Source organism: Schistocerca serialis, chromosome 10 (genome assembly GCF_023864345.2).
Source record: "Schistocerca serialis cubense isolate TAMUIC-IGC-003099 chromosome 10, iqSchSeri2.2, whole genome shotgun sequence".
NCBI lineage: Eukaryota > Metazoa > Arthropoda > Insecta > Orthoptera > Acrididae > Schistocerca > Schistocerca serialis.
The window spans coordinates 129,972,186-129,993,880 of record NC_064647.1 but is presented as its reverse complement, the minus strand read 5'-3'; the positions used below and the strand labels follow the sequence as shown (position 1 = coordinate 129,993,880).

Here is a 21,695-nt window from a genome sequence, read left to right as displayed (position 1 = left end):
TATTTGTTCATTATGGCTTGTATCAGGAGTACAATCCAGTGTAACAAAAAATATTCACTTTCTTTTACAAAATTAATAATGCTGTTTTTAGTTTGTTGGCAAGCAAATTTATGAGCTCATTTTGAATGTTTTTCCCAAGAAAATGGTCATGCATTTCCCAAGTTTTTACCCACCTTAAATCTCTCTCCAAAATGAAGTCAGATTCTGCTATCATTTCGATCAAACCAAGAAACTTACCATTACATTTCTTGATAGAACTTTTTGCTATCTCTCCTTAAGGCCATATCATGTTGAGTTAGGTGCCTGATGGTGAGTATAATTCATTTTAGAACCTGATGCAAATGTTCCTTCTCTTTTTCCAGTAGTTCAAAGTCAGTTTGGTCAATACCACTTTTTTGTTTCAAAAAATCTCACTTCTATCAATTTTTTGTACAGGTTATGTGCTTAAATGATTGTTGGTACTCTTGAAGCCCATTTCCAAAATGAACTCGATCACTTGACAGCTCGTTTGAAGGAGACCCAAAAAGCTTACAACTAAAACAAAAAAACTTTGTAATGAGGTTTCAAATATGCAAGCAATTTACAGTTTGGTTTTACTCCATTTGGTAAATTTCTCATATAAAAATGAATTGAAAATTTTCCTCTGTTCTCATTTAAAGGATACTTACAATTCATAATTTTAGTAGGGTCCATCTGTACTATTTCATTTACCATGGAGGATGTTAATATATTAAGCTAAGTGTCTGTGATTACTTTGAAATTGCTACTACTAGGTCTACCTGAATGTGAGATAGCAGGAGGTCCACATTACAAATTAATGGGCAGCTACACATTATACACCGATGGAAAAAATTGCAATACCGAAAAATAATTCATGTAGGATAATGAAATTGGAGAAACACATTTATCTAGGTAAAATATTTAAGTGATTAACATTGCAACATCAGATGTTAATGCAAGAGTGAGAAGCCTTTGCAGATGTGAAATACTGATATGAGGGTGGTTTGAAAAGTTTTCGGAATGGAACAGAAAAAAACTACTTACATCACTGAAACTTTTTTTTTATTTTTCAGTGTAGTCTTCTTGTAAAGCAATGCATTTGCTCCAACAATGTTCCAGTGTCTTGATTCCATTTAAAAATTAGTGTCCTCCAGGCCTGCAAAATAGTTGTCAGTTCCGGCTGTCACCTCTTTGTTCGAAGTGGATCTTGGTCCACCAAGAAATATTTTCCGTTTTGGAAGAGTTGGAAGTCTAACAGGGACATATCTGGTGAATAAGGCAGGTGCGGCAACAATTCATACCACAGGTCACGTGATTTTGCCATGGCAACGGCACATGTGTGCGGGTGCACATCAAGAGTCGCGGCACCCATCTTGCAGATAATTTTTCATTTCTAATTCTTCAGTTAATATGTGATATACCCTTTCAGATGACATCTGACAAGCATGAGCAATTTCATGCACTTTCAATTGGTGATTCTCCATGACCATTTTATGCACTTTTCCAACGATGTATGGAGTAGTGACACATCTTGGCCGACCACTGCGCGGATCATCATCTAAGTTCTCCCGACCAAATTTAAACTCATTTGTCCACTTGGCAACAGTTGAATATGAAGGAGCAGAGTCCCCCAGTGTATTCTGGAAATTGACATGAATGTCCTTTGCTTTCATACCTTTCTTTATGAGGTACTTAATCACAGCTCGAATATTGATTTTTTTCCATCTTCATCTTCACAAGTCACTGCATGGGAACAGCAACAGAGCCACGTCACTGCCACAGATCTCTTCCAAGAGCACTGATATGGCACATGTTTATAAGCAACAGCCCAATGAATATCACATGAACAACTCATTGCACTGGCACTGACCTCTTGTGGTGCTTCCGAGAACTTTTCAAACCGTCCTCATAGAGTAATAACTGATGTAATAGGCAGAATGTGGATTGCAAGCATGCAAATGTGCATACATTGTGATATAAAGATGCTGTATGTCAATTTGTGGGATAAAAGTTCCATCTCTGTTGCTTCTGATCAGTCAATGCTGTTTGTGATTGATACTGGAGTTATCGTCCAATGATGTCTTACCGTATTTACTCGAATCTAAGCCGCACTCGAATCTAAGCCACACCTGAAAAATGAGACTCGAAATCAAGGAAAAAAATTTTCCCGATTCTAAGCCGCACCTGAAATTTGAGACTCGAAATTCAAGGGGAGAGAAAAGTTTTAGGCCGCACCTCGAAATCGAATCTAAGTTGCTCCATTATGATACGAGACACAATTGAGGTCGAACGAATGACGATACAGCTACAGTAGTTTGGTTCGAGTCGTAAGCTTAGCAGTTAAGCTTTACCAGGAAGCCATTGCTATGTGTCAGGTGCTCTGTCCGTATTTATACGGGTACCCTTCCTTTTTCACGTGCTTCGTCTGGTTTGAATTGATTGCTTATTTTTCTTTGATCTGATAAGTGCCGTTATGTGTTTACGTCACTCTAAGCTGAAAATGCATTACTGTACTGTGTCATGCATTGTTTGTCGCATTCTGATAATGGCTTGCTCTTGTGCGCGGTTACTTACACTGCTGCTTTCTTTGATAATGATCAACAAGAACCAAATAATAGACTGCATATGATGGAAGATGTTCTGAACGAGAGTTTAGCGAACATTTTTCTCCATTTGAAAATCTTTGCAGACGTCTCTTTAGTACATTATATTCTGCACAGAAATTAGAGTCATCTTAGATTTAAAAATCTAGTCAATTGCCGTGCTTCATTTCTGACTGTATCACTATTAGGCATAAGAATAATACGAATATAAACATGACATGATTTGTGTATTCTTCCGCATTTGCTGTGCTCTCGCTCTAGTTTCGTAGTTTATTAGGCAGACAGGATTTAAATGAGACAGCAGCAAACACGAAAGAATACATGGCAAAATGTTTATATTTGTATTATTGTTATGGTGAAGAGAATACTGCATGTGATTCACAATTCATAAAAGTTCCTAGCAGCAACCATCCCTTGTCACAGGTAGGAAAAAAATTCAGGACGTAAAGTTTCCCATATTGACAAACACTCCAAACAGTCTTGCCAGTCGGATTTTCGTAGTACATTGAAATGCTGCTAGAAGATGAACAACACGAAATTTCTATTTACTTTGTTGGATAATGTATGAAAGTGCAGTGATCGAAAATCGGCGTGGAGAAAAAAGCTCGTTTTCTACCTTTTTTTTTTTAAATTTTTTTACTGACCAAGAGGTTTTGGCGCCAGTATTTATCTTTGTGCCTGCAAGACATGCCTGTTGTTGCACTACATATATTCTATGGCAGAAGTTAGTTGTGGCGGCACCTACCAACATTTTTCAGAACTTCCGCTTACTTTGCACTCGATTCTAAGCCGCAGGCGGTTTTTTGGATTACAAAAACCGGAAAAAAAATGCGGCTTAGATTCGAGTAAATACGGTATATGTGCTCAATCAGATACAGATCTGGTGATCAAATTGGCTGAGGCAATGTGTCGACACACTGTAGAGCACGTTGGGTTACAATAGCATTATGTGGACAAGTGTTATCTTGGAGATTTCCTCCTGGAATGCTGTTCATGAATGGCAGCGTAACAGGTCGAATCACCAAACTGATGTACAAATTTGCAGTCAGGTTGCCCTTACTCAGCCTCCTTTTAACCAATCACCATCACTGTGTAGTGGGAACTTCTGCAACCAAATGTATCTGGATGACCAAATTTAGCAGGAAGGGGTAGAGGGCACCATATTAAGACTTGTCCGAACTTTCCAAGTGATTTATTGTTTCCAACTGCAGTGCCCCAGTTCCTCTCGATCTGCTTCACTGGGTTCCACAATACTGAGGACACCACTTCGCTGTCTGCAAAACAGCTTGGCACAGAATGGCTGCCTCAGTGACCTGTGTCCACACTGCTGTGTGTCGGCATTGTACGGCAGCGGAGTTGCGGTGTCATCAGGATGCCGGCAGTTGACTCAGCGGTCTGTGTCCCTGCCGACTCAGCACCATTCTGTGTGAGCCGCAGGCGGCCAACTGTGTGCTTCTCACGGGCATGGCTAAGATTACAGTGACAACAAGCGCCCGCGATCTGGAGTCGGAATCTGTGGCCCTCGCCTCGGGATGCCTCCTGCATGTGCTGGAAACAAGGACGACTGCTCGCAGTAGTGAGCCATGGAGTGACCCGCCACTGGCTGGCTACAAACCCAGTGTCAGCCTCAGAGGGTCGAACCAGTGACACGCAGTGGACTGGAACGCTGGTGCCCCATCTGCTGCTGCATGTAGCTGGTGGTGTAACATGCCACACCATTCACAAGAGCTGCCACACTTGAACGAATCTCGATAGAAACCCACACCTATTTATATGCAGCTGTGGGCCTCTGTTTTGCCATAAGCGCCAGTTTGTGCCACGTACTCATAACATGCTAGATTGGCCATTGGGCCCCTTCTGCCTGTGGTTTGTGACATGCAAAACCGCTACGTATACTCTTTCAGCAACTTGACAACCCTGTGGCCTCTATTCTACTTCACAACTGTTGGTATACATAACTCACTGCAATCCAGCCCACACCTGGCTGTAACTTGTGCTCAGGATATTGCACAAAACTAACTTTCCCTATTATTCACCTCTTCAGAAAAACTCGGTCCCCGGGTCGACCCTTAACTAGCTCTTAACTTGTTTGGGCTGGTGCCTATGGCATATTTCCTTACTATCAGAAAACGTAAATGTGGTCTAGTGCCCCTTAAAACTGTGACATGAAACAAAACATAAAAATTCCTTACTGGACGACCACTACTTGATCAACCTCGTACCTACTCGTCTCACACCCTCGGTATCCAATCCACTGAGACTTGGACTACCCTTGGTTCCCTCTTGGAATTAGCTCTCCGCCTGATCAGAAAGAAAACAACACATAAAAAAGTTAAGTCTGCAATGACACTTGGCATAGTGGTGCTCAAAATTATCGTTGTTTCCCTATACTGAGCAACATGTTGCACAAGCCGTTCGGGTGATATGAACCCCTCGTGCTCTAAAATGAACTGGTTTACAGATCTCAACAGACCCGGCTCCAGAGTTTGATTCAACAAGGTCAGATTCTGCCTTGAGAAAAACTCTAAAGTGGCTTCTGGCCAGTACAGCTGTGGCTGCGTAACATTCAATTGCGTGACTCCTGAAATTGATGCTGGCAGGTGGAAGGTTAGTCCTATTATGTTACACTCAATTCCATTGATTAAAATTCCATTTCCCTTAAGCTCTATATGTTTCACTTTTGCAAATACTCTCCACTCAAAACAACTTGCTACTACTACCAAATTCTCGTAGGTGGAGAAGATCCAATGCATCCTGGGCCATTGCAAGCTCAATTTTGGCTCAACGATGTTCCTTGGACAGTCTATTCCTTTCCCCCTGGCTAAAAATAACTGCACTGTGCATGTGTCCTGATTGGTACTTACCACCGTGGCTGGACATACCATTGCCTTCCCTCAATGGCAGATTCGTAATTCCTCCCTTGCCATCTCAGCGTACTGGTTTCTAGTTGCCGATATCAGCAATACCTCTTTGGTTTTCACTTCCACAAACTTGCTCAATGCTCCCCACATCACTGGATATGGGTGGTCCGTGTAACACTGAAACCTCGCGTTCTTCCCCATAACCAGGAATTGGACCAAAATATATACTCGTGAGCGGTCGGTTGTCACCCTTACTGTTGTGACATGGTAGAAAAACGGCAAATTTTGCTCACTGGGCTTCATTATTAAATATAACCCTGACTGTAGTTCCTTCTGCGCCTTGCAGAACCCACATAAATATTGGTCCGGCGGTAACAAATTGGTACTTATTTGGCCTTGCAATGCATGCTGCAGCGGTTCTTGCAGATACGTTATTACTCCCCGCAGATCTCACAAACTGTCAGCTACTCCTTGCAAAAGTCTGGTTAACATCCTGCTATCTAGTACTTCTAGATGCCCCTGTAGGGTTCCCAGGTTATGTGGAGCAACTGTGTGTTATTCGGGACTTCCCCTTCCAATGTCCCTATCTGAGTTACATGCCAAGCTTCCATTGCCCTACTCTCCTCTGCAAGTAGCCTCACCGCTTCCATCGTGTTGTTCAGTTCTTTCATATTGCTTTCATCTGCGATTCCAAAAACTGTCTTTAAAATTTTTCCCCCTGCATTCAGCCATCCTTGTTTCCATCTTAACTGTGGCACCGCTTACTCCATCCATCCTACCTGCTTCCATAGCATCTTATAAGCCTCATGCAATTTCTTATTCTCCCCTGTAACTTCCTTCAGCATTCCCTTGCCCTCTGCACATTGCCTAAGCTCTTCGAACACTTCCTCAAGCCTCCTTACTTCATTCTGCATTTCCCATACATTCCATACCAACCTTAATGCCCACTGGTGACTCAACACCACCACATCTTCCTGCCTTGAGTACAGCCCACCCCCATGCAGGTGCTGCACCCATATGGCGTCCACCCCGATTCACCACCAACACTCCCCTTTTCAGTGACCTGAGGACAGGGATCACCATCACTCTTCCTCCCTCTTCAAAAGGACTGCTGTCCGCAGCAGGCTATATTCGAAGATACGTACAACATATGAAAATACAATGCCTAATTACTCTATGCAGTGGGCCCCTTCTGCCTATGATTTACGACATGCAAAACCGCTACGTATACTCTTCCAGCAATCTGACAGCCCTGTGGCCTCTATTCTACTTCGCAACTGTCGGTACACGTAACTCGCTGCAATCTGGCCCGCACCTGGCTGTAACTTGTGCCCAGAATATTGCACAAAACTAACTTTCCCTATCCTAAATGGTGGCGACGCTACAACTGGTACTGAGGCAGAACCAGCTTTCATCTGAAAACACAACAGACTTCCATTCTGCCCTCCAATGAGCTAGTGCTTGACACCACTGAAGTCACAATCAGTGGTGGTTTGGGGCAGTGAAATGCATACTACAAGGCACTTGGCACAGAGCTGTCCTTGTAGTAACTGATTTTTAACAGTTATGTCACTGTGGTGCCAACTACTGCTCAAGCTGACGCTGCAGATGCAGTACGAAGCGCCAGTTTCATATACCTAACATCACGATCTTACCTCCCTGTAGTGCTATGAGGCCGTCCAGAGCCCAGTCTTCTAGTTACTGTAAATTCTGGTGACAACCACTGCCAGCAATCAAATATAATGACTACATCCCTGCTAAGTCTTTCTGCAATACTGCAGAAGGAACATCCAGCTTCTTGTAGTGCTATTACATGACTTTGTTCAAATTCAGTGAGGTGCTGATAATGGTGTCTTTGTCACCTTAAAGTCATTCTTGACTGACATCAACTCATCAAATCCAATCTCGAAGGTAACTAATGTTCATGACCATTACAGTGTGTATTTAAAGCAAATCTGATTTGCGTCCACACAGTGGCACCACTAGTGCCACTCTTATGCGACTGGTGTGAAATTTGAATAGACGTCATCTTTCAGCTGTAGAAACATGCCTACCAACTTTTGTTTATGTCATATAACTCCTTCTTGGTGTTAAGATTTTTTTTCCATCAGTATAAAATGCGTAGCTTTCACCATGCAACACACGGCATGGAAACAAGGATTAAACACATCTAAGACTGAACAAGCATTACATTCATTACTTTGAATCATATGATGTAGCACATATCAACCAAGAAAAGCATTTTCACAAATATGAAAAATTCCAAAGTGAAAAAGTAAATAGCTTTTACAAAGAGTAAATATTTTCTCCTAACTCCCACAATATTCTTCAAATCAGTAAGTATCTTGTACTGCACACTTTTTAAAGTGCCCTAAGCTCTTCCTCAGGATGCAGGCTATCTCCTTACCAAATTTCATAACAATCTGTTCAGCAGGTTAGTAATAATAAATTAAAACATCATTCATGATGCAAGAGCTTTTCACATATTTTGACATCTACATCTACACCTACATCTATACTCTGCAAACCACTGTGAGGTGCATGGTAGAGGGTATGTCCCATTGTACAAGCTATTAGGGACTCCTCCTGTTCCATCCACCCATGGATCATGGGAAGAATGATGGTTTGAATGCCTGTGTGTGTGCAGTAATGATTCTAATCTTATCCTCACAATCCCAATGAAAGCAATACATAAGGGTTTGTAGCATATCACTAGAATAATCATTTAAAGCTAGTTCTTGAAACTTTGTTAATAGACTTTCTCAGGATAGTTTATGTCTATCTCTTAGAGTCTTCCAGTTTAGTTCTCAAAGTTTATGACATCATATATTCTGAACTATGTGTAATACAATGATATAATTTTGCAGGTACATCCAGTTGTATATGTCAACACTATGGAAAATGTGTCATGGATTCAGTTAGTAGTAAAGGAGTAATAAATGAAAACGTCATTCATGATGTGAAAATGAACAGGGAAAACTTAGTAAGCAATAAGCTTTTTTCCTTCTAGCATTATGTAGAGTGTGTCACTGAAAAAAAGTTTTGTAAAGGTTTGAAATTATGTATAAAGTTTGTTGCAAGTCACTAAGTGTTCTAGTCCTCAAATGCTGGTTAAACACATACATACATACATACATACATACATACATACAACCATGCATGCATGCATGCATACATACCTACATATATTACAAACATACATACATTTTTGTATTATGAATGAATAGCTTATTTTCCATCATCCAATTCTGGTGACATATAGCCTATATGGTGCCCCTAACTATACTGAAGTTGCCAGTGAAAACTCCATGAAAAGCTATCTAGTTGTTTTGGAGAATAGTGTACCCAGACTGACACAAGAAAATTTTAGTAAAACTTTAAATCATGATTTTTTTTCCTTGGTTACATTTTCATGAACTAAGCACTAAATGGTGCCTCAAAATATGATCAAATTACTTGCAAAAAACCATGAGAATTCATCCACTAGTTTAGATTAGAGAGTTCAAAAACAAACAGTAAACACAGTGGTTTTACAGATTTATTATTAGGTTTCTTACCTTTGGCTATTTATTTTCTCATTAACATCACAAGAATAATACGCAAAATAATGGAAAAGGAACTTGAGGGTCTATTAGATTTATTAGATGACAGTCAATTTGGCTTTATGAAATGTTAAAACAGGAAAGAAGCAGTTCTTTTCTACACCTGTCAATAGTGTCAAAAAATAATCAGTTCTGTGTTCAACAATGAAAAACACTGTAAGGTGTTTTAAATCCTCAGAAACACTACTATAAGCTGTAGCGAAAGATGGGCAGTGCTCAAGAACCATGAGAGGACAATGAGAATAGAAGATTAAGAGAGAAAGGTTCTAATTAAAATGGTGTAAGGCTATGGGTGCAGTCTTTCTGCTCTACTGTTTACCAGTACATTGAAAAGCAATTCAGAAAGTAAAAGAAATGTCCATGAGTGGGATTAAAATTTAGGGTGAAGGAAAATCAAATTACAAGATTAGCTCATCACACCACTTTTAAGAATTACAGTAATTCTTTAATGAAATGAGCAGTCTATCGAGCACATACTACATATTTGCAGTAAAACAAAGACAAAAGTACTGAGTAGTTGTTGTTGCTGTTGTTTTCAGTCCTGAGACTGATTTGATGCAGCTCACCATGCTGCTCTATCCTGTGCAAGCTTTTTCATCTCCCAGTACATACTGCAACCTACATCCTGCTGAATCTGCTTAGTGTACTCATCTCTTGGTCTCCCTCTACGATTTTTACCCTCCACGCTGCCCTCCAAAGCTAAATTTGTGATCCCCTGATGCCCCAGAACATGTCCTACCAACCGATCACTTCTTCTTGTCAAGTTGTGCCACAAACTACTCTTGTCCCCAATTCTATTCAATACCTCTTCACTATTTATGTGATCTACCCATCTAATCTTCAGCATTCTTCTGTAGCACCACCTTTCGAAAGCTTCTATTCTCTTCTTGTCCAGACTATTTATTGTCCACATTTCACTTCCATACATGGCTACACTCCATACAAATACTTTCAGAAATGACTTCCTGACACTTAAATTTATACTCGATGTTAACAAATTTCTCTTCTTCAGAAACGCTTTCCTTGCCATTGCCAGTCTACATTTTATATCCTCTCTACTTCGACCATCATCAGTTATTTTGCTCCCCAAATAGCAAAACTCCTTTACTACTTTAAGTGTCTCATTTCCTAATCTAATTCCCTCAGCATCACCCGACTTAATTCGACTACATTCCATTATCCTCGTTTTGCTTTTGTTGATGTTTATCATATATCCTCCTTTCAAGACACTGTCCATTCTGTTCAACTGCTCTTCCAAGTCCTTTGCTGTCTCTGACAGAATTACAATGTCATCGGTGAACCTCAAAGTTTTTATGCCTTCTCCATGGATTTTAATACCTACTCTGAATTTTTCTTTTGTTTCCTTTACTGCTTGCTCAATATACAGATTGAATAACATCAGGGAGAGGCTACAACCCTGTCTCACTTCCTTCCCAACCACTGCTTCCCTTTCATGCCCCTCGACTCTTATAACTGCCATCTGGTTTGTGTACAAATTGTAAATAGCCTTTCGCTCCCTGTATTTTACTCCTGCCACCTTCAGAATTTGAAAGAGAGTATTCCAGTCAACATTGTCAAAAGCTTTCTTTTAGTCTACAAATGCTAGAAATGTAGGTTTGCCTTTCCTTAATCTTTCCTCTAAGATAAGTTGTAAGGCCCCCCCCCCCCCCCATGAACCATGGACCTTGCCGTTGGTGGGGAGGCTTGCGTGCCTCAGCGATACAGATAGCCGTACCGTAGGTGCAACCACAACGGAGGGGTATCTGTTGAGAGGCCAGACAAACGTGTGGTTCCTGAAGAGGGGCAGCAGCCCTTTCAGTAGTTGCAAGGGCAACAGTCTGGATGATTGACTGATCTGGCCTTCTAACAATAACCAAAACGGCCTTGCTGTGCTGGTACTGCGAACGGCTGAAAGCAAGGGGAAACTACAGCCGTAATTTTTCCCGAGGGCATGCAGCTTTACTGTATGATTGAATAATGATGGCGTCCTCTTGGGTAAAATATTCCGGAGGTAAAATAGTCCCCCATTCGGATCTCCGGGCGGGGACTACTCAAGAGGATGTCGTTATCAGGAGAAAGAAAACTGGCGTTGTACGGATCGGAGCGTGGAATGTCAGATCCCTTAATCGGGCAGGTAGGTTAGAAAATTTAAAAAGGGAAATGGATAGGTTAAAGTTAGATATAGTGGAAATTAGTGAAGTTCGGTGGCAGGAGGAACAAGACTTCTGGTCAGGTGACTACAGGGTTATAAACACAAAATCAAACAGGGGTAAAACAGGAGTAGGTTTAATAATGAATAGCAAAATAGGTATGCGGGTAAGCTACTACAAACAGCATAGTGAACGCATTATTGTAGCCAAGATAGATACGAAGCCCACACCTACTACAGTAGTACAAGTTTATATGCCAACTAGCTCTGCAGATGACGAAGAAATTGAAGAAATGTATGATGAAATAAAAGAAATTATTCAGATAGTGAAGGGAGACGAAAATTTGATAGTCATGGGTGACTGGAATTCGAGTGTAGGAAAAGGGAGAGAAGGAAACGTAGTAGGTGAATATGGATTGGGGCTAAGAAATGAAAGAGGAAGCCGCCTGGTAGAAATTTGCACAGAGCACAACATAATCATAGCTAACACATGGTTTAAGAATCATGAAAGACGATTGTATACATGGAAGAACCCTGGAGATACTAAAAGGTATCAGATAGATTATATAATGGTAAGACAGAGATTTAGGAACCAGGTTTTAAATTGTAAGACGTTTCCAGGGGCAGATGTGGGCTCTGACCACAATCTATTGGTTATGACCTGTAGATTAAAACTGAAGAAACTGCAAAAAGGTGGGAATTTAAGGAGATGGGACTTGGATAAACTGAAAGAACCAGAGATTGTACAGAGTTTCAGGGAGAGCATAATGGAACAATTGACAGGAAGGGGCAAAGAAATACAGTAGAAGAAGAATGGGTAGCTTTGAGGGATGAAGTAGTGAAGGCAGCAGAGGATCAAGTAGGTAAAAAGATGAGGGCTAGTAGAAATCCTTGGGTAGCAGAAGAAATATTGAATTTAATTGATGAAAGGAGAAAATATAAAAATGCAGTAAATGAAGCAGGCAAAAAGGAATACCAACGTCTCAAAAATGAGATCGACAGGAAGTGCAAAATGGCTAAGCAGGGATGGATAGAGGACAAATGTAAGGATGTAGAGGCTTATCTCACTAGGGATAAGATAGATACTGCCTACAGGAAAATTAAAGAGACCTTTGGAGATAAGAGAACGACTTGTATGAATATCAAGAGCGGAGATGGAAACCCAGTTCTAAGCAAAGAAGGGAAAGCAGAAAGGTGGAAGGAGTATATAGAGGGTCTATACAAGGGCGATGTACTTGAGGACAATATTATGGAAATGGAAGAGGATGTAGATGAAGATGAAATGGGAGATACGATACTGCGTGAAGAGTTTGACGGAGCACTGAAAGACCTGAGTCGAAAGAAGGCCCCCGGAGTTGACAACATTCCATTGGAACTTCTGATGGCCCTGGGAGAGCCAGTACTGACAAAACTCTACCATCTGGTGAGCAAGATGTATGAAACAGGCGAAATACCCTCAGACTTCAAGAAGAATAATTCCAATCCCAAAGAAAGCAGGTGTTGACAGATGTGAAAATTACCGAACTATGAGTTTAATAAGTCATAGCTGCAAAATACTAACACGAGTTCTTTACAGACGAATGGAAAAACTAGTAGAAGCCAACCTCGGGGAAGATCAGTTTGGATTCCGTAGAAACACTGGAACACGTGAGGCAATACTGACCTTACGACTTATCTTAGAAGAAAGATTAAGGAAAGGCAAACCTACGTTTCTAGCATTTGTAGACTTAGAGAAAGCTTTTGACAATGTTGACTGGAATACTCTCTTTCAAATTCTAAAGGTGGCAGTGGTAAAATACAGGGAGCGAAAGGCTATTTACAATTTGTACAGAAACCAGATGGCAGTTATAAGAGTCGAGGGACATGAAAGGGAAGCAGTGGTTGGGAAGGGAGTGAGACAGGGTTGTAGCCTCTCCCCGATGTTGTTCAATCTGTATATTGAGCAAGCAGTAAAGGAAACAAAAGAAAAATTCGGAGTAGGTATTAAAATCTATGGAGAAGAAATAAAAACTTTGAGGTTCGCCGATGACATTGTAATTCTGTCAGAGACAGTAAAGGACTTGGAAGAGCAGTTGAACGGAATGGACAGTGTCTTGAAAGGAGGATATAAGATGAACATCAATAAAAGCAAAACGAGGGTAATGGAATTTAGTCGAATTAAGTCGGGTGATGCTGAGGGAATTAGATTAGGAAAAGAGACACTTAAAGTAGTAAAGGAGTTTTGCTATTTGGGGAGCAAAATAACTGATGATGGTCGAAGTAGAGAGGATATAAAATGTAGACTGGCAATGGCAAGGAAAGCGTTTCTGAAGAAGAGAAATTTGTTAACATCGAGTATAGATTTAAGTGTCAGGAAGTCGTTTCTGAAAGTATTTGTATGGAGTGTAGCAATGTATGGAAGTGAAACATGGACAATAAATAGTTTGGACAAGAAGAGAATAGAAGCTTTCGAAATGTGGTGCTACAGAAGAATGCTAAAGATTAGATGGGTAGATCGCATAACTAATGAGGAAGTATTGAATAGGATTGGGGAGAAGAGAAGTTTGTGGCACAACTTGACCAGAAGAAGGGATCGCTTGGTAGGACATGTTCTGAGGCATCAAGGGATCACCAATTTAGTATTGGAGGGCAGCGTGGAGGGTAAAAATCGTAGAGGGAGACCAAGAGGTGAATACACTAAGCAGATTCAGAAGGATGTAGGTTGCAGTAGGTACTGGGAGATGAAGAAGCTTGCACAGGATAGAGTAGCATGGAGAGCTGCATCAAACCAGTCTCAGGACTGAAGACCACAAAAACAACAACAAGTTGTAAGGTCAGTATTGCCCCACGTGTTCCAAAATTTCTACGGAATCCAAACTGATCTTCTCCGAGGTTGGCTTCTACCAGTTTTTCCATTCATCTGTAAGGAATTCGCGTTAGTATTTTGCAGCTGTGACTTATTAAACTGATAGTTTGATAATTTTCACATCTGTCAACACCTGCTTTCTTTGGGATTGGAGTTATTATGCTCTTCTTGAAGTCTGAGGGTATTTCTCCTGTCTCATACATCTTGCTCACCAGATGGTAGAGTTTTGTCAGGACTGGCTCTCCCAAGGCCGTCAGTAGTTCTAATGGAATGTTGTCTACTCACGGGGCCCTGTTTCGACTCAGGTCTTTCAGTGCTCTGTCAAACTCTTCACGCAGTATCATATCGCCCATTTCATCTTCATCTACATCCTCTTCCACTTCCATAATATTGTCCTCAAGTACTTCGCCCTTGTATAGACCCTCTATATACTCTTTCCCCCTTTCTGATTTCCCTTCTTTGCTTAGAATTGGGTTTCCATCTGAGCTCTTGATATTCATACAAGTGGCTCTCTTTTCTCCAAAAGTCTCATTAATTTTCCTGTAGGCGGTATCTATCTTTCCCCTAGTGAGATAAGCCTCTACATCCTTACATTTGTCCCGAGTAGTAGTGGATATGAAATTAGTGGCAAACTTAATATCAAAACTGGGAACGACACAGTACACGAAGTGAAGGAATTATACAACCTTTGAACAAAGAAATGCTTCACAGGAGATGCATGGGGAAAACAGGAAGCAGATTAGCACTGACAACAACGTTTGAAGCAAAATACAACTAACACATTACAGGAGATGCACAAGGCATACAGGAATCAAATTAGCACTGTGAAAGAGAGTACTCCTTGCTGGAAGATGTCAGCTACTATCAAACACAGGCATTTATTTGAGAAAGACACATTTTTAAGAACTTATGTTTGTAACAAAGGAAACACAGGGAAAAAAAAGAGAATTACAGCATCGAAGATGCTGAAAATTAAATGAAGTGACAAAACGACAACTGAGGGAAGGGATACATAGAAAACAAAACAAGAAGGAATGGAATGATAGTGCATGCATTAAAAAAAATCAGTGAATAACATCTGTGGTACTAGTGGAAATTATACAGAACAAAAACCGAAGGTAGAGGCAGACCTTGGAATGTAACAAATTAATAATTAAGTTCTACTCTGAGCTGAAGACATTGGCACTGAATAGTGAATTCTAGTAGGATCCATCAAAACCAGACATGAGATGAAATGGAAAAAATAAACAGAAGGAGATTATGTTTCAGTTAGAATTAAGAACATGTGCACATTAATTAGTGATAAACATAGTAAGATGGAGGTGACATAATGCAATACTCACTTCAAAGTCATATTTTGCTTCGCACCCTGGTGACACAAAACTTGCTGGTGAAGCTGTTTCATTTTTTATGAAACATGGTAGTATCCTTTCCTGTTAAGGAAAAATATATACACATCAATCAGTGATAACACCAGAAGTTAACCATACAAAAATAGAATGGTAAATCTCTTCCACTCTTTGACATTTAGAAACAGAACTGCCAAATTTTATGTCAGTTATACAGTCATTTAATGAATGATGATAATTGTTATGAATGTGATACATGAACTGAGTGAGAGGTGTCTAAGATGACCTGTCAAATGCATAATAATAAGAAAAATAAATCATAGGGAAGTTCACATTATTTCTTTGAGATTTAAGAACATGCATTTTTATTTCTTAATAATTTACGAGGGCCGTTCAGAAAGTAACCTCCGGTTGATTTAAAAAAAATACACCAAGTTAAATAAAAATATTTTAATATATACATCTTACAACTACATCTTTGCACTATTTTTCTACATAGTCTCCATAGCGATTGAGGCACTTATCGTATCTCTTCACAAGCTTTGAAATTCCTTCTGCATAAAAATCACCCGCTTGTGCCTGAAGCCAGCCTGTGACCGCATCTTTGAGCTCTTCATCGTCATCAAACCGCTGTGACCCGAGCCATTTCTTCAAATGCATGAAGAGGTGATAATCACTTGGCGCCAGGTCTGGGTTGTAAGGTGGATGGTTGATAACGTCCCACTTGAAGGACTCAAGAAGGGCCGTTGTTCTGCGAGCAGAGTGAGGACGGGCGTTATCGTGCAAAAAAACGATACCAGAAGTCAGCATACCACGGCGTTTGTTCTGTATAGCCCGTCGTAACTTTTTTATTGTTTCACAGTACACGTCTTGATTAATGGTCGTACCACGTTCCATGAATTCAACCAACAACACCCCTTTGGCATCCCAAAACACCGTTGCCATCAGTTTTCTGGCAGAAAAATCTTGTGAGGCTTTCCTTGGTTTGGTAGGCGAATTTGAATGTGCCCACATCTTTGATTGTTCTTTTGTCTCAGGGTTCACGTACTTAATCCAGGTTTCGTCACTGGTCACGATTCTGTTTAACAATGGTTCTCCTTCGTCCTCATAACGTGACAGAAAGTCTAATGCAGAGGCCATTCTTTGAGTTTTGCGGTGGTCGGTAAGAATTTTGGGCACCCATCGTGCACAGAACTTACGGTAACCCAATCTTGCTGTCACTATCTCGTACAAGAGAGTCTTAGAAATCTGTGGAAAACCAGCAGACAACTCCGACATTGAGAAACGTCGATTTTCACGAACTTTTGCATCAACTGTCTGAACGAGTTCGTCAGTCACCAATGATGGTCTACCACTCCTCTCTTCATCATGAACGTTTTGTCGTCCACTTTTAAATAAACGTACCCATTCACAGACAACTCCTTCACTCATAATTCTTGGTCCGTACATGGCACAAAGCTCACGATGAATAGCTGCTGCAGAATATCCTTTGGCTGTAAAAAACCTTATGAGAGCACGCACTTCACATTTGGCGGGGTTTTCTATTGCAGCACACATTTCAAACTGCCACAAAAACTAAACTAGCGCAGGTACGACATTCACTCGACCACGGCTTGATGCCGACTGACCTGTTGAGTGCGTGAACGCACAGATGGCGTTGCTACTCCCCCCACAACCCGCACTGTGACCAATCGGAGGTTACTTTCTGAACCGCCCTCGTATTTATTGATTTATTTAACTTGGGAAGCTTAGAGCCATCAGGTCTTGTCTTACATACAACCAGGCATTCTATATATGAGGTGCCCTGTATAAAAACTGGCCAAGTTACAGAATTTATGAAAATGGGTTACATTATCAGTTTGAAGTAAAGTACACCACTTTCAGGCAGTGGTGGATACATATGAGGGGTATCCTCTCTGGGGGGACACCACCTTGACGAAGCACTCTCCATGCTTGCATATCTGCGTGAAGCTGAGGGCTATGCCAAAGGTAGAGGACCTACAGCTGGGAAGGCCTCAACTGATGGATCAGACTAAGAATGTACCATAACATCCCATCTTCCCTATCCCCTCCTAGTCCTTACCCAATTCCATTTCCCAACCCAAGGTGTGATGCAATCCATGCAGAGGGGTGTGGCATGTGGGAGGATGCGTCAAAAATGGAGCCTCAGGGATACTGGGCAACCTCCCTGAGTAAGTAGCCTTACACCGTGCGGGATATTCGTGGTGTGAACCATACATATCCCCAAATCTCATGGGACCAATATGGACACGATTAAAGAAAATAAAACAAACTGAGGGGCAAACTGAGACCTCAGACACTCAAACATTGGGGTCAGTACTGATGGAAGGCATTCACACTATTGAATCAGGGTCTAGACCTAAGCCAGACGTGGGAACTGTAACCGAGAAGTTGGACCAGATCTAGATTAAAGTCTTGCATGGGGCCAGAGGAGGAAACTGCTCAAGGAACAGAGAAAAAAGGAAGGGAAAGAATAGCTTCCTTAAGACAAGAGGAGGGAATTAAAGGGGCTTGAACCTAAGACCCTCAAGAAAAAACTGCCTCAGGTTGAAGGGGATATGCAGACCCCCACAATGTCGAAGACTGGCAGCAAGAAGATAAGGGAGGAATCTAAGACTCCCTCCTCCCTGCAGAAGTGAGCCCAGAAAAAACCGAGGCAAGAAATAAGGAAACAGACATACTGTACTGCAGTCTCGGTTTTTAAGATGGCAGTCATTCAGGAAGGCTTCCACTTGTAGCCATCATCTTACAGCAAGAGGAACTTGTACAGATGGTCCTATTTGAAAAGACTGTGGGGTGGGGGTGGGGGTGGGGGTGGAGAGGCAGACCCTGGTCCTGGATCCATCTTCAGGAGGGTCTACCTTGATTGTGGTGTCCTCATTTTTGTCTGTGAGGGGCTGCACATGGTGGAATAGCTTAAGAACAAGATGCCCATGATATCCCCCAGGGAAGATGCAAAGTTGCTGGTCAAGACAGTAGCGGAGCTTCTTAAGACTACAAAGGTATCAATTGTTCACCGATGGGTCGAAATCAGACCAAGGTGTTGGGGCAGGGGTGTACGGGGTTCAGCCGAGACTGGAGGGCATCAGATCCCTAGGAAAACTGGCCTCAGTATTACAAGCTGAAATTACTGCAATCAGGGCATGTGTGGAGGAGAATATGCGTAGGTGCTACAAGGACCACAGTGTCTACATCTATTCAGACAGTCAGGCAGCACTGAAATCACTGGCAGCTCCTGTAGAATGCCACAGGGCGCTGGCAGAGCTAGGAGGAAGCAATAGGGTAAATGTAGTGTGGGTCCCTGGCCACTCAGGGATCTGTGACAATGAACAAGCTGACAGATTGGCCAGGATGGGGGCAGTGACTCCATATATTGGATGGGAACCTGTCCTGACAATCACCAAGGCTATGATCAAACTAGAACTATGGAACTGGCTTAGGAAAGAGCACATAGGATACTGTACAAAGGCCCATAAACAAAAACATGGTAAGGTAATGATGCCCAAGCAATGCTTTAAAAGAAGCTCTGTAATCCTGGGATCGAACAGGAAAGAGATCAAACTCATGACTGGACTGATGACCAGCCATGGGAATTTCAAAAACCTCCTACACACAATGGGTATAATGGAGAAGACGCAAAATGTAGGCTCTGTGATGAGGATGAAGAAACTGCATCACATCAAATCTTTGATTGCACGGCATTGGAGAGCAAAAGATACAGAATCTTTGGGACAACTAAACCTGAAGAAATTATGTCTAACAAAAAACTGGTGAAGGGACTCCTTGCACTATTTGAGGATATTGGTTGGCTTTACTAGATATACAGGGAGCGATATCGCACAATAAACTAAACTTCGGTGCGGGCAGTGGCGGGTTAGACCTCAGCTGTTTTAGCTTCCCTGTCAAAATCAAATCAAATCATGTACTTTCCTACGTAGCACATGCACCAGCATCATCGTATTTTATACATTTCTGTCTGGCATATAGATACCTAACACATACCTACGAGAAAAGTTGTAGCCATTCTAGTGATCACGATACATTACAAAGGAGGATCAACTTAATGGCTTAGGTCTGTTGAACACTCACCCTCACAGTGATGGTTCTATTGACAACGTAATTAAACAATTTGTCAGGAAGAATAGGTCCATAGAATTCATCATTTAAGGACAAGAACCACAATTGTAACTTTTTTATATCATAATATGGCATTGTCTTCTATATGTGTATAATAAGTTTTATTTTAACTTCCTTAAACTTTGCATGTGACTTGATTATTTTTTATTATGGCAAAAGAAAAGGTAGCTGAAAGTATCCGCATCACCCCCTTCTTGAGGCTTTTCTGTATCCACCACTGCTGTCGGGTGAAACAACAATATGCATCAAAATCTTTGTATTACAGGGCATTCAACTCTTAGTCATGCAACAGGATGGGCCAAGCCTTGCAGACAGTGAATGCATAACCAGCCATGTCAAGCAACAAGAAACAGTCTCCGTATCACAGCACTTTTTTTTTTCCAAATCTTATATTTTTAGATTACCAACAGTGAGCCATGGCGACTGGCACTAGTTATGCTCCACTTGCGGCGCTGATATCAACAATAGTCTGGTCTTGTATCTCAGACAGTTCTGCCTTTGTTTTTCCAGCTTGGAGTGTGGCCAAGGGCTCTCTCCAGTTGACGTTCAATGAGACAATATGTTTTGAAGGCAGGCCCTCATCTCTATCCACTGTGCCTGGGGCCTCGCCACCCTTGCCGTTTTGCCGTGTCCCGGGTGTATGGTGCTGATTAGTCAACGTGTTTGCGTGCAAAATGGTGGCGGGTCCATCATGTCATGCTGGAAGTCTTCTCATCGTGTAACTGGAAGCATTAAGTTATGTATGATTCATATTCTACTGTTAACCTGTGAAGATTTGTGAAACTTATGGTGGCATGTTGTATCTGCCGGAGATCAGTTAAGCATGGTTCTGAATAAGAGAGTGTTATACTGAACTTAATAATTCTAAGGCTTCGAAATGTTGTTGGCACAGAACAGACTAATTATTTCAGCAGATGCAAAAGGGAATAGAGTTTTACTGATTGTTTTAAATGTTCCTTGCAGTGTTAATTTGATGTAGTATGTTAATTAGTGTGCTCTTCACCCAGTTTTGGTTTTAGACTTTCTTTTAGTATGAAGGGCACAGCTTTGTTAAGTCAGTGTAATTTTAATTTTTCTTGTATTTGGTAAATGTCTGAGTTTGGTTTTCAGTTATGTTACAGATAGTCACATAATAAGCCTTAAATGGTCTTGAAAACGCTGAATCACGAGTTGAATTTGTCTGCCAGATAAATTATTTGCTGTTGCAGAAATGTGGGGCAGATGGGGTTTTGTTGCCTTGTCGGCCAGGCTGAGATTGTGTGTGTGTTCGGCATGTTTTCTACCCTGGCTTGCAGCCTGATCATCTTCGAAATTACTTGGCGGTTGCTTTTATTTATTTGTTCAGAGTGCCCTCTTGTATAAGTCACGCTCCCATCTTTTAGTTAAATATCCAGCCTGTTCACCAAGACAGATGAGATCTTTCCATAAGTAACTCAAGGTGAGTCATTAGTGTTGTGTAAATTTTGATTACATAAGCAATGGGATTAACAGTGTGCTTATGGTCATGACTGTCTGTGATCCTTTTGCAATCAGATCTAATTATTATCTTTAAAATACTGTTTGTTATATTAATTCATGATCCAATCACATAGTTTTTCTAAGTTTGCTGAAGGACAAGCGTCCGAAATTTAAAGACGGTTGAAGTCAGTTGTATATTTCCTTAAGAGGCCAAAGGTCCAAATTAAATTTTTATATTGTTATTCTGATTCTGTAATAATGAAATTTGTGCCTTGGTTGAAACTCAAATTATGTACCAACCACAAGTTTGTCCATCATCAAAGATCCCTAGCTTCTTGTTCCCTTTGAGTAGATGTGGTTAAATTGCAACTTTGGTTTCTCTAGCATGTAACTTGAGCATTGCACAGCTCAACTGGTAACAGAGCTGATAAAAGGGGGGGGGGGGGGGTTCCTTTCATACCCTTAGTATTGATGGTCAAAGATTCTGATAATAGTGTCTGGTAAATTTAGCTAATATGTTTTGCTGTTTCAGAAAGTTGCACAGTTGCCCGGCATGAGTGGATGGACCTGCCCTGGAATTTCATATTTGTGCCACAAACATTTAATTTACGAGCTGCACCCATGGTTTGCCCGTGGAGGGCAATGTTGAGTTGGCGGCGCGGCTCCAGGC

At 41.2% G+C, this 21,695-nt stretch overlaps 1 protein-coding gene across 1 annotated transcript in view; it reads right to left on the bottom strand.

The window, feature by feature from the left end:
* Nucleotides 1-21,695, bottom strand: part of LOC126425293 (uncharacterized) — a 214,677-nt gene that overhangs the window by 108,853 nt on the left and 84,129 nt on the right. The window contains exon 4 of the mRNA XM_050088268.1: nt 15,404-15,493. Coding sequence (XP_049944225.1) covers nt 15,404-15,493 — 90 coding nt within the window. The remainder of the gene's footprint in view (nt 1-15,403; nt 15,494-21,695) is intronic.